The sequence below is a fragment of the Mustela lutreola genome, chromosome 7 (genome assembly GCF_030435805.1).
Source record: "Mustela lutreola isolate mMusLut2 chromosome 7, mMusLut2.pri, whole genome shotgun sequence".
NCBI lineage: Eukaryota > Metazoa > Chordata > Mammalia > Carnivora > Mustelidae > Mustela > Mustela lutreola.
In genome coordinates this window covers 137,365,326-137,379,428 of record NC_081296.1, presented here as the reverse complement: position 1 = coordinate 137,379,428, position 14,103 = coordinate 137,365,326, and the positions used below count along the sequence as shown (strand labels likewise).

General features: G+C 38.3%; 1 protein-coding gene across 21 annotated transcripts in view; it reads left to right on the top strand.

Moving 5' to 3' along the window:
* TTLL5 (tubulin tyrosine ligase like 5) overlaps positions 1-14,103 on the top strand; it is a 282,938-nt gene that overhangs the window by 115,606 nt on the left and 153,229 nt on the right. For 14 of the 21 annotated variants that reach the window (XR_009355825.1, XR_009355827.1, XR_009355826.1 and 11 more), the window contains exons 29-30: positions 323-346; positions 8,083-8,270. Coding sequence is in view for 18 of the 21 variants with exons in the window: in XM_059182762.1 (XP_059038745.1) it covers positions 323-346; positions 8,083-8,270 (212 nt within the window). In the remaining 3 variants the exon portion in view is untranslated. The remainder of the gene's footprint in view (positions 1-322; positions 347-8,082; positions 8,271-14,103) is intronic. The other 7 variants (XM_059182754.1, XM_059182748.1, XM_059182764.1 and 4 more) reach the window with 2 other exon arrangements.

Below are 14,103 nucleotides of genomic sequence, written 5' to 3'. Positions count from 1 at the left end.
ACCTGAATAAATAACTAAGGAACTCTTAAGGTATCTAACTTTAATTGAAGTAGGTAGACCCATATTATCAGTGAAGTTTTTCCCTCCATTTTTGATAATAGTTTTATTGAGATACAATCCAAATACTGTGAAATTCACCACTTTAAAATGTGCAATTCAATGGTTTTTAGTATATTCACATAGTTGTGCAACCAACACCACTCTCTCTTATTTTAGAACATTTTCTGTATCCCTGAAGAAACCCCATACCTTTTTGTAGTCAGTATCTGTTTTCTCCTTCCCCCAGCCCTGGCAACCACTAAACTACTTTCTATCTCTGTAGATTTGCCTACTCTGGACATTCTATGTAAGTGGAATTGTACAATTATGGTGTATTGTGAATGACTTATTTCACTTAGCACAACGTCTTCAAGGTTCATTCGTGTTGTAGCATGTATCAGTGCTTCATTCCTTTGTATGGCTGAATAGTTTTCCATTGGATGGATATACCATACTTTTGTTTATCCATTTATCACTTGAGGGATATATGGGTTGTTTTCACTTAAGTGCTATTATGAATACTGCTGCTATTAATGTTTGTGTATGAGTTTTTGTGTGGACCTATGCTCTCATTTCTCTTGGGTATATACATAGGAGTGGAATCACTGGGTCATATGGTAGCTTCATGCTTTTTTTTTAGTAACTTCCAAACTGTTTTCTTTCAAAGTGACTACATCATTTTGGTTCCAGCAATGCATGAAGGTTCCAGTTCCTCCATATCCTTGCCAGCCAATCCTTACGATTGTTTTTCTGATTTTATCTATTCTAGTGGCTTGGAAGTAGTGTCTCATTTTTGTGGTTATCATTTCCATTTCCCTAATGACTAAGGATGTGGAACACTTTTCATGTGCTTTTTGGCCATCAGTATACCTTCTTTGGAAATATTTATTCAAATCCTTTGTCTGTTTTTAAATTGAGATACTTGGTGGGTTTTTTTTTTTTTTGTTTGTTTTGTTTTTTTTTATTGTTGAGTTATGTTCTTTATGTAGTCTGGATACAAGTCCCTTGTCAGATACATGATTTTGAAGTATTTTCTCCCCTTCTGTTGCTTATCATTTCATGTTTTTGAAGCACAAAAGCTTTTAATTTTGATGACATCCAATTTATCTGTTTTTCTTTATGCTTATGTTTTTGGTATCATATTTGAAAAATTATTGTCTAACCCATGGTAACAAAGATTCATATGCATGTTTTTTTCTAAGAATTTTATAGTTTGGGTTCTTTCATTTAGGACTTTTATCCATTTTGAATTTAACTTCTGTGTAGATGTGGCATAAGGGTCTAACTTCGTTCTTTTTCATGTGTATATTCAGTTGTCCCAGTGTCCCATTGTCTCAGTTCAACCATTTGTTGAAACAGTATTATCTCCCTATTGAATTGTTTTGGCATTCTTATCAAAAATCTAGCCTTATGCCAGTACCACATTATCTTAATTGTTGTAGAATTATAGTAAGTTTTGAAGTCACCAAGAGTGATTCTTCCAATTTCATTCCTTTTTTCCATAGTGTTTAGAATATTCTGGATCCCTTGCATTTTCATATGAACTTTAGGATCAGCTTGTCAATTTCTGCAGAAATAGGTAGATGGGATTTCGATAGGATTGTGTTGAATCTGTAGATTAATTTGGCAAATACCTTACCATTGATAAAGTTTTTAAACAGTTTAGTAATATCCATGTTAAGATGAGTTACAGCTAAGCTGTTTTGTAAATAGTCAATTTATATTTCTTAGTACCTGATTTCAAATGAAATGAATATTATGCAGCTTGAATCAGATATTGAATGTCTAATAAGTCATAACTATGAATATGGGCATGTATGTGTGTACTAATTCTGAGTGATTATTCTTGTGACTTAATCTAAGATCAAGAGTATTAATAATCAATAATGTTCTGGTTTGAACTGTTTTCTCCCATTTGAGAGAGATTAAGTAAGATCATTGTCTCCAATACCTTGTATTAATCAAAATTTTCTTTAAAAAACCTTCCTTTTTCACATTTTTCCCAGAGAGGGATAGGGAATAGCTAGTTAGTTCAAAAATATTTTTAAATTTCTGTTGTGATTTATCCTTTGACCCAAGGATTGTTTATAAGTGTACTGTTTAATTTTCAGATAATTGGCATTCTCTACTTCTTGTAATTGTCTATTTCGCTTATTCCCATGGCAGTCAGAGAACACATCCTGAATGGCTTAAAAAGTAGTAGACAACAACATAATAAATGACAACGATATCTTCCAAGTGATTTGGGTTAAATTTTCTGTGATTATTGAATAGTTTGAGAGTGAGAGTAGGATATGATTTAGCTTCACACATTTTAAAGATAAATACACAGTATAAAATTTCAAAGGTTCCCACCAAAAGAGTAAAAATATGGAAATTCTAAACCTTTTGGAAGAAGAAAAATGAATTGAGAAGGAAGCTTAGAGAAAACTTAGAAAAAAGGAGAAATGAAACTGAATAGCAAACCAAGTCCCAATGTCAAGAATCAAATAAATATAAATGGGTTGAACTTGTTAGAAGAGTGTCAGGTTGAATTTTTTAGAAAATCCAGATGTGTGCTGTTTACCAAAGAGAGATACACCTAAAGAGAAGGAGTGGTTGAAAAATAAAAGGATCAAGAAAGAGGGGCACCAGGGTGGCTCACTGGATTAAGCCTTTGTCTTCAGCTCAGGTCAGGATCTAAGGGTCCTGGGATCAAGCCCTGAATGGGACACTCTGCTCAGTGGGAAGCCTGCTTCCCCCTCTCTCTCTGCCTGCTGCCCTGCCTACTTGTGATCTCTCTCCCTCTGTCTGTCAAATAAATAGATAAAATCTTTAAAAAAAAAAAAAAAAAAGAAAAGAAAAGAAAAAAAATGGCTCGCTTATTAAAAAAAGGATAAAGAAAGAATGCCATGTAAATACCAACCAGAAGAAACATGGTATAACTATATTAACATATGCTTAAATAGACTTTGAGATAGAAAATTTTCTTACAGGTACAGACAGTAATTACATAAGACGAAAGGTAAAGGTTTAGTTCAGCAGAAAGATAAAGCAGTTCTAAGGGCACCTAATAAAAATAACTTCCAAATATAATATTTGTTCCAAAACAAAGATAGATACAAGTACATGAGTACATGTCTTAGTGGGAGATTTCTACATACTCCTGTCAAGTACTGATAGACTAAAGAGATTGTTTTAAATCAGCGAAGATAAAGAGGATTTAAACAAGTTGATCAGCTTTATCAATTTATCATACATGGAACGGTATATCCAATAATTAGAGAAAACACCTTTGTAAGCACTCATAATATATTCATAAAACCAGTCATCCTACATCATTTAAGACAAATATCACGGAATTGGTATCATACAGGCACATTCTCTGTCACACTACAGTTAAATTGAATGGCAATAACAAGTTATAGTGTATAACAAATCCTCATGAATTTCTGGATTAAAAAGAGTCAAACACTGGGTGTTGAATGGAGGTTTGAATCACTATTTTTATACCTGAAACTATCATTAAAATATATATTAACTAACTGGAATTTAAATTAAAACCTGAAAAATAAAAACATAAAAAGCATCAAGGAAGAAATCATAATGGAAATAAATGTAAAAGTATTAGAACTGAATGATAATGAGAAAACTGTGCATCTGAGTGTATGGAGTGCTATGAAAGGCAGTATGAGGAGGGAAATTGACTGCCTTAAAAACTTTATTTGTAAGTAAAAGAGGCTGAAGATTAATTTCTAAGTATTTAATTTCAGACATTATAAAAACAAAACATCATAAATCTAAATAAAGAAAAAGAGGGGCGCCTGGGTGGCTCAGTGGATTAAGCCGCTGCCTTCGGCTCAGGTCATGATCTCAGTGTCCTGGGATCGAGCCCCGCATCGGGCTCTTTGCTCAGCGGGAGCCTGCTTCTCTCTCTCTCTCTCTCTCTCTGCCTGACTCTCCGCCTACTTGTGATTTCTCTCTCTGTCAAATAAATAAATAAATAAATAAATAAATAAAAAATACATAAATAAAAAAAAAAAGAAAAAGAAATAATAAAGATAGGGCAAAAAAAAATCAGAGAATTCAGAAATAAAGTACACTAGAGAATATCGAAGCCGGGAGTTCTTTGAAAACCCTAATAAGATGGACAAACCTCTGGTGAGACTGATCAAGAAAAGAGAGCAGACCTGGAGAAATAGTACAAGGGTTGGAAAAGCTGTAGAACATGCAAATATTGTGTAGGTGACAAAAGAATTCTTAACTGTTTTATTCCAATAAAACTGAAAACTTATAAAACAGACAAATAGAAAAGTATAACTTACATAAAATTGACTCAAGAAGATGAAAGCCTCAACAGTCCTGTAAATATTAAGATAATTGAAACAGTAGTTAAAAATCTCACAGAATTTGAGGCCCAGATAATTTTATAAGGAAGTTCTAACTGTCTTTCAAGGGGCAGATAATTCCAATCTTAAACTCTTCTCGAGAATGGGAAGAGAAACAGTATTTATCTCTTTTTGAATGCCTAGTTTTATCTTAATAACAAAACCAGTTGAGTATAGTATTGGGGAAATTACAGACCAGCTACATTTATGCACACAAATGCAAAAATTCTAATTAATATATATATCAATATATAAGCCAACTAAATCTAGCAACATATGAAAGAGATAGGACACTGTAAACAAGTTTATCCAAGGAACACAGGAGGGGCTTAACATTAGAAAATGTATAACTGACATTTGTCACATCAGCAAACGAAAGGAGAAGAACCATATTCATCTTCGTAGGTGCAGAAAAGAATTTGATAAAATTCCACACTCATTCATGATAAAGCTCTCAGCATACTAGGAAGAGAAGGGAGCCCTCTTAAGCTGAAAAAAGCTATCTGCCAAAATCCTACAAGAGGTATCAGTATAAGTTGGTAAATGTTGAAAGAATTAACATTAAGAGCCATAAAAAGATGCCCACTAATATTGATTCTATTTAATGTTTTACCAGAACCAGCATAGTAAGACCAAAGAAATTAAAAGCATAAGGATCAAAAAAGAGGAAATAAAATTTGCTTATTTGCAGAAAATACATTGTCTGCATAGAAAACTGAAAGCAATCAACAGATACATTTTAGAAATAATTATCTTATCAGTATAGATGGCCACGAGATCAATATTAAAAATCAGTAGCTATTTCTGTATATTATATTAGCAACAAGTTATATTAGCAACTGTATAGTATATTTGCAACAAAGAGTTAGAAAGCAATTTTTTTGTAGTGTGGTTAAATTTATATAAAATTTACCATTTTAACTACTTCTAAGTTTTTTAATATTTCTTTTTTAAGTATACTTAATTTTTTTTGTTATGTTTATAAGTTTACAGTTCAGTGGCATTAAGTACATTCACATTGTTGTGTAAGAGTCACCACCAAGGAAACAATAAATTTAGGAATATAATTTAGGGATAAATTTAGGAATGGAAGGAAATTTTATATGGCTTTTTGAGGGACATTAGAGAAAACCTAAATAAAATAGATTAAATAGCCTAATGTGCATGGATGGAAAGAGACAGTGTCCTGTTTCAGTTCTCATCAGATTGATTCCTAGATTCAATACAATTCCAACCAGAACCTCAACAGGTCTGTTGTTACACTTGATAAGCTTATTCTACATATCCAATAGTGAGAACCTATGAAAGAACAAAAATAAGGTGGAGGAACACCTTATTATGACTTACGTAAAGATGTGATAACTAATGGGCCACCTGGGTGGCTCATATGGTTAAGCATCTACCTTCAGCTCAGGTCATAATCTCCAGGTCCCGTGATGGAGCCACACATCTGGCTCCCAGCTCAGTAGGGAGTCTGCTTCTCCCTCTCCTTCTGCCTCTCCCCCTGCTTGTGGTCTTTCTCTCTCTGTGTCTGTATCTGTTTCAAATGAATAAATGAAAAAGAAAAAAACAAAAAAGATATGATAACTAAGAGAGTGTAGTTATAGACAAATGGACCAATAGAAAAGAGCAGGAAGTTAGAGACACACAGATACATATCCTGTGTTTGATACCTATCCAAGATGGCATTGTGTATAATGGAAAAGGAGGGGTTTCTCAATGCATGGTACTGGGATGATTAGTTAATAACACAGAGGAAAAAATGAAATCAGGTCACTGACTTACACTATGTATAAAATTAACTTTAGATGCAAAACTTAAAACTTCTGTAATAAAATAGGAGCACCTGGTTGGCTCAGTCGGTTAAGCATCTGACTCTTGATTTAGGCTCAGGTCGTGTTCTCAGGGTCATGAGATTGAGCCCTGTATCGGGCTACGAGTTCAGCAGAGAGTCTCTGGGAGATTCTCTCCCTCCCCAACTCCCCGCACTTAGGCGCCTGCGTACATGCATGCACTCATTCTCCTTCTCTCTAAAATAAATAAATCTTTAATAAAAACTTCTAGGATAAAGTAAGATTATCTTTAAGATTACAGGGTATGAAGCAAGTGAAAACATAAGCAAAACTTCCATAAATCAGTAAGAAAAAGATAACCCAATAGAAAAATGATCAGTGGTATCAGAAAAGAGATAACACACGCTTAGCATCATGATCAATCTGTGAATGTAAAAGGAGACTACAAGGAGATTTTTACCCCCTTAGAAGTGGGAAGAATTAAGATACTTGACAACACTAAGTGTTGGAGGGGATGTGGATCAGCAGGAACTCTCATATTTTGCTTATGGGAGTGTAAAAAAATGCCACTTTGGTATTATCACATAAATTTACAGATTTATGTACTCTGTGATTCAACAGTCCCATTCTTCGGCACTTCGGCACCCATACAAGAGACGTTCTTTCACACACTCACCGTGAGATGTATTTAAGAGTGTTCACCGCTACACTGTTTATAATACCAACACGCCCACGGATGGGGGAAGAGAAGAATAAGTGGTAGTGCACTTGCAAAATGGAACACCAAACCCCAGGTTAATTAATGCATTTTAAGCTATGCTTCGCAAGGATGAACCTTGAAAGTATGGTATTGAATGACAAGAGCGTATCTCAGGAAACTGCTACAATAAGATACCGCTTTTGTAGAGCTTAACACCAAGCAAAATTATCTAGTATTTTGTTTATGCATACACACACATGCATACAAATACATTACTGAAGGTATTTTTTAAAAGGAAGGGAATGAATGATAGGCGATAAGGGATGTCTCAAGAGAATCACACAGTTGATGTATATTCAATGGTAATATGGTTTTTGAGTTGAGTAGTAAGTTCGAAGGTTCATTATAGTATTCTCTATAACTTACACATCTGTTATGAAATTTTCTATGTATCACACAATAAAGTAAACATGAAACCATTAACAGATTTCTATAAAGCTGTGTCACCAAATTGTATATACCAATGATCACAGTTATATAAGCATTAAGCCAGAAAGAAAACATGTTACAGTGTTTACTAGGTTAAATTTTTTTTTTCCAGTGAGATATGTGACTTTCATCATAGAAAAAATATGAACCTTGATTTTATATTAAATTTCTTTTTGCCAGAATTTCGGTGCTCAAAAATAATAGAACTCTGATACTGTAGTTAGAAGAAGAGCATTTAAGTCTGAAAGGAAAATGAGTCATTTCATCAATAGCAGATTATTGGTGCTTTTCTAATTACACTGTTTTGCTTTCATCTGTTGTCCCTTTTGAGCTTGGTAAGAAGGTGGGTTATTTGACCGTGGATGACATAGACTACTGACTAGTATAGTCCCATTACAAGAAATATTAAGAATTATTCTGAGTTTTAAAACTACGCTTTTTTATTCATCAAAATTAGTGAATTCTAGGAGTGGTTGTTTCCCACTGCATATGATGAAATTTGGTGTGCATGAAGCTTTCCCGGTAAACGAAAACATGTTGATAAATGCTTGTGACAAGTTGTCAGAGATCCCTGGGCTTCCGTAAAGTATCTATTGGCTGAGATTTCTCTGTCCTCACCCTAAGTTTTTCAGGACTTATTTCCTAAGAGGATAAAAACTTTTCTCTCTCTCTCTCTTTTTTTTTTTTTTTTTAGCAGGCTCATGCCATCCAAACAAGCCGCACTCGGGAATGGCCAAAACACAAAGAGAGGGAGAAGATGGGTCTCTGTACAGCAGACGGTATAACCCAAGCATGGTCACGGCCGAGCTGCAGCGGCTGGCTGAGAAGCAGGCAGCCCGCCAGTATTCCCCGTCCACCCACATCAGCCTCCTCACCCAGCAGGTACGGACGGTTGGGGAGCCAAAGAGTTCTTTGGTTCCAAGGATTGCATTAAGGACAGGGGACTCTGTCTTTCCCTGCCTTTGCTCACTTCCTGTATGCTGATGCTTGTTGAAGGAGTATTAGTTGGGGTGAGCTAAAGAAAGAGTGTTCCTCTTCATCTTTAAAGAAAATGAGCTTCTGTTACAGGTATTCCAAAGTTAAGTCTGCTCCTAACTCTGATGTACTCATTTCATGGATAAACTGACTTGAATGTTCAGCTGTCAAAGAGACTTTTAAAGGATCTTTAAAAAATAACCTCTTTCTTTGGTAAGATTTTCCAGTGAATTCTCATCTTAGAAATCTTTTTACCAGAATGCCAGAACATTACCTTTTCCTTTCCTTTTTTTTTTTTAACTATACCACCTTTCATCTCTTGCTCTCAGGATGTTTTATGGCTACTGACTGGTAAAATATTTCAGTCCACCTTTAGTCAACACATGTCATTCTCCCCATTTTATAGATGGGGGAAACTGAGGCTGAAAGAAGTGATACCGTCAGGGTCATTCAGGAAGCTGGCTGGATGGAAATAGATACCACATTGTTGACCTTAAGTATAGATGCAATAACAAGCCTACAACACAATGAAGTTAGATGAAACTTCTACAAGAACTTTGGGATTGTTTTTGCCTTCCTTGCTGATCGTCCTCATGGTATTTAACCAGAAACCATATCTTTTCCCTTTCCTTAATGCAAAATGGCATCAAAGTCCTCCTAAGAAATTACTATAATTCAACTCCATAGTTACATTTTGCTCTATCTCTGCCACAGAGTCTTAATTAGTGGCAACTCTGTAATGGTAATCAAGTCTAGGAAAAAGTGAAGCTGAAAATGACTACGAGCATATGTTAAAAGTAGGCAACACACTGCTCCCTGGTGGTACCCTGCTTCTCAGTACGAAATGTAGAACCAAAATTAAAGGTAAGCTTAAACTTTACTTCAGCCTCATCCCAATGTGTGAGGCTGTAATGAAAATTCTTTTTCAAATCCCTAATCATTTGAAGGGAGTAGATGAGGAGACCTGATTTGAAATAGGAAGCAAAGAATCTTATGAGAGCAGTTTTGAGACTTGAGAGGGTGGGCGAGATAGATTTTACAGATAGAGTGATAGGAGGAAGGTACTAGAATGTTACGACGATGGTAGAAGAAGAAGGAATTTTGAAATGTGAAGTGGGTGTGTGGAAGGGAGAGAGCCAGTGGTCTGCTACTTGTTTTTCGCTGGGTCACTGACCAGAGTCTATGTTCCCAGTTTATAAATGAGCAGCTAGAAGCACCAAGACATTAGGAAATTTTCTTTGCAGTCATAGTAAAAAACATAGCCAATATTAGTGTTTACATTTTTTCAGCTTCTGTCATTTGGTAAGCTGCAAAGCTTGCAAAATGACAAGATTCTGATCCTCTGGGACACTAGGGAGATTGTATTCTAATTCAAAGTAATTTCCTTCAGTCCATCTTTCTTGTCGAAGAAGAGCTTCAGAGCCAGAGAATTGAAAAGTCCATCAGACTCCTGTACGTAGGAATCTGAACTTACCATTAGATGTCAGTCTTAACTTTTAGAGTCTGGTAAGAGGGTGGTTGGTGCTCCAGACAGTACTGAGGGAGGGGCTGGAGACTGGAATAAGCAGGGTTGGGTGGGGGAAAGCGAGCTAGACCAGCCATCTGTAGATCTGTCTTCCACCACCACGGACCAGCGGTGGGACCAGCTGTGATCTCAGACAGTTCACTCAACTTCCAACCTAAGGCTCTGCTCTTGTTGGAGTAGGCTCCTGAGGATAGTATGCAAAAACTACTTTGTGAAGTCTAAATATCAGATATTTGGAAAATATTGGTATTTCCGCCATAAAAGGCTTTCAATAATAAGTTATTTCTAATTTGATTCAAAAAAGTCATTTTTAGATAAAATATAGTGTTACCCAAATGAACTTGGTTATTGAAAAGCTCAATTACATGTTATCTGGGTGCTACCCCTCAGAGCAAGTAATTCCTTAATTTGGAATTTGGAAAATTCTTTTATCCTTCTTCTAGCAAATAATAACCTGTTACAATGGCTTTATAGGGGCTCTGGCCCATGTGTTTACTAGTGGGGGTGCAGACCCAAAGTGGGGGCTGCTCTGCCTTCTCTCTCAGCTTGGGCGGTGAAACCTTCATGGCAGATTCATCAGAAGCAGCTTTGTGTTCAGTAATTACTTCGAATGCATTTTTACTCCCTCGTACCTGCGAGTATTTCCTTATTTCCAATTCCTATTTCATGTTTGTGTTTTCTTTCCTTCCTCCTTCCTCCTTTCCGATCCCTTTTTCCCTTCCTTCCTTTCAAATCCAGTAGGGTTCCTGTTTTCTTCCCCTGCTTCCTTTTTTTTTTTTGATAAGATCATTCTGGTTAAATTTATTCATTCTATTGTTTTAATGTTTTCTAATTGGTTGTTTTGTTTTGTCTTAACTAATTCCCTTCCTTCTGCTTTTGCTAGCTTTTGTTTTCTCCCAGTCTCTTAAGTGGGATACTTACTTTCATTCACTCTTGTCAGTCACTGTATTTAAAGCTATGAATTTCCCTCCGAGTATCACTTTCATCATATCCCATGAACTCTGATGTATCTTTACATTGCTTTTCTGGGTAAGGTGTTATGAAACCTACCACTACATAAGGAACACGAATTTTTAATTACTTGTGTTTTGGAAGATAAGTATAAAAAATTGAAATCCTTGGGTCCGTTTTTGAAAAATCATTTTCTTTTGTCTGTAATTTCAGCTGCTTACCTCATTAAACCTTTTAGTGGCATTGTTCATAAAACTTTTAATTCAAGTGTGGTTTTTTAATTTATTCATTCAAAAACATTTTATTAAGCTCTTAGGAATGTTCCAGGCTTTGGTACTAAGCCATGGGAATGATATAAGACATAGTCCTTGGCATGAAATAACTCACAATCTGGTAAGGGTGACAGCCACATAAACACATCAGAGTGCTAGCATGGAATATGCACGGAAGAGATATTTCTAGGGAATAGCAGAAGTATCAAAGGGCACGCTACCTATCCCAGCCTGTGTATGGAAGTGAGAAGGCCAGAGTAGCCTTCTTGGAAGAGATTATATCGAAACTGAATCTTGAAGGTAGGCAAGTGGGTGGCAGGAGAAGGGTGAGGGCAGGTTCCAGAATAAAAGCTAGCCTGTATGTGTCTAGAGAAACAGTAGGCTGGTCAGTGGTATTGGAGGGTAGGGAGTCAGCAGAGAGCAGCTAGGATGGAAGCTGGAAGAGAACACAAAAGCTGATTTAGGGAAAGCTTTCTCTGTGAAGGAACTCAGCTTCATCTCATAGATGACGGGGATGGAGGAAGGGGGCCCAGAGACAAGGTTGGCTTTGCCTGTTAGCTTGATCATTCAGGTTGCTGGAGAGGAGGGTGGGTTGGAGGGTGAGGCAGCGTCACCACGTTTCCTTCCCGCTCAGTGGCGAAGATGCTGAGGAGCAGTGAGCTAGCCAGAAGTAAAGACGCAAAGTACCCTGACAGCCCCAAAATTTTATAATAAAACTTGGAGGTACCCAGAATTTACATGAGAGGCTACATTGTTATGGATTTGCGTGGCCAAGAACAGAGCCTTATTTAGCTTGTGATTACTTTCACTACTTCTGTTATGATGTAACTCTCTTTATAGCCTACAGCACAGGGGAACATCAAACGTTCCTTGCCCCACGAAGTAGCCACAACAGCCACTTCAGAAATGTTTGTGCTGGCCTGCGTGCGCCTGAAATAGTGCTCAGAAGACATACGTGTTCAGCAAGTACCCTACAGACCCGAGCAGAGAGCAGGCCAAATTTAGTTCTTCCCCTTGGCACATGAGAGGCGGTCTGACCTTTGGGGCTGGGGTTCTTGGGAAGTGAGTGTGTCCATCTCTGAAAGCAGAGTGTTCTAGAAGCATCTTTCTCCTGTGGTAGGGAGCTCTGTGGTCGCTGACAGGAGTAGAGCTTCGGTCTCCCTATCTCTGCCTCACTCAGTGCTGGGAGAGGTGTGCGCTCCCACTGCCGCACTCTGCCCAGACGGCGCCCTCTGTGGTCGCCGCCATGAGTGAGCAGAAGAATGTGGCGAAGGAGCCCAGCTCTGTGGTGAGGAGTGGGAGGCAGCCACTCGGAGGGAGCACCGGCCCTCGCTGTGCGGGCGAGTGTGAGGTTTCAGGACCCAGCTATCATTAGGAGCAGCTCCAGCTCTTCCAGCCTGGGAGTTTAATCAAAGGAATAACAGCAGACCACCCAGGCGAGGGCTCCAAGGCGAACGAATGTGCTGCGTCAGTCTCTGTTCCTCAGCCAGCCAGTGCCCGGGATGTGGCCAGGCCTCCTGGAAATGTGCTGACAGATACATAAGAGGGAGGAGACACTTTCTGCTTCTCACATTTTTCATGTAGATGGAGAGTGGGAAAGAAAACCATTCAATTTCTCTCATTTTTTGCTCCTCACCGTGGTAATTTTCTAGAGCAGTTCTAGAGAAGGGTATATGCTGAGGTGGAGAATGTTTGGTTTCCGCCAGCTACTCATTTCTCTCACGCATTCACGTATGAACGAATTTCTCAGTCATTTTTTCTGCTTCAGAAGCTGCCGAGGTGGACCTTGAGTGAATCTTACTTTCAGAATTTCCAATTTGAAGGTGAAATTGGCAGAGAGGGAGCTGAATTTCCGAAATGATGATGCATGTTCTCCAGACCTGAGGCAGATGGCCCCCGGTTTATCACAGGCTTGGGTGTTTGGGAACGCTCCTCCTGCCTCTTCAGCATGCCCGGACGCATTTGAGCTGCTCTGTGTTTATGTTCTGATTTGGTGGTGGTTTTCCAAGTCTAGCTTCTTTGGTCCTATGTTCTTCCCGGGTAGAAATAGTGACACTGACACTTCTTTATATCATATATATTACTTTTTCCCACTTATAGAAACAGAAAAGAATAAATGGAAAAAACAGGAGCTCTTGAATCAATGAGACTTTGGAGAAGTTACTTAACCTCCTTGTGCCTTGATTTCCTTCTCTGTAAAATGGGGTAGTTTTAATATCGACACTAATTCTCCTACTGGATCCCTGGATCAGCTAGAGTGATTCTGTCTAATTCGCTAGCTCTTCTCTCTCTCTCCAGGCTTTCAGCCCCCAGTGTTCCTTAGTGTCTTAGCCTACTCCATGGTCTCTTGTTCTAAAATAACCTTTCTTTCACCCTGCCACCCCTTCAAGTTCTTGTCTTCCCTGTACTGCCAAATGTTAAAGTAGCATGCCCTTCCTGCTCCAGTGCCCCTGCCCCTGTCCCCTCCACAGTTACCCTTGCAGTCTGGCCTTATCTCTTACCATGTTGTCCAGCTCTCCCTCAGAGGTTGCCAGTGACCTTGGAATTGCCAACTTCGGTCACCTGTTTTTAATCCTCCTCCTGCCTCAGTATTCGGCCCTATTATTAACCACCTCCTACCTGAAAACTTTTCTTAGCTTCTCCAGCCCTTTAGCGATTCCCGTGGGAGCTCATCCTCCTCTTTCCCCTGAAGGCTAGATTCCATTTGCAACATTTTTTAAAAGCCACTGGCATAGAGACTCGAATGTGTAAAACCAGCAATGGTAGGCTCCCCCAGTTAAAGACAGTGGGATGATGCCTGGGCATCTGCTTCTTCCCGTTCTTTGGAGCTCTCCCCCAGCGTACCTCTGAAGTCAGGGCACAGCACAGCGGTTTTTTTCAACACACAGTTTCCCCTTGGGTACATGTTCTCCTCCCATAGCTCCATCTGGCACTGTTCTGTGGATTTCTTCCATGCAGGCATCTTTAGTGTGAACCTCTTTGCTGAGTGCCA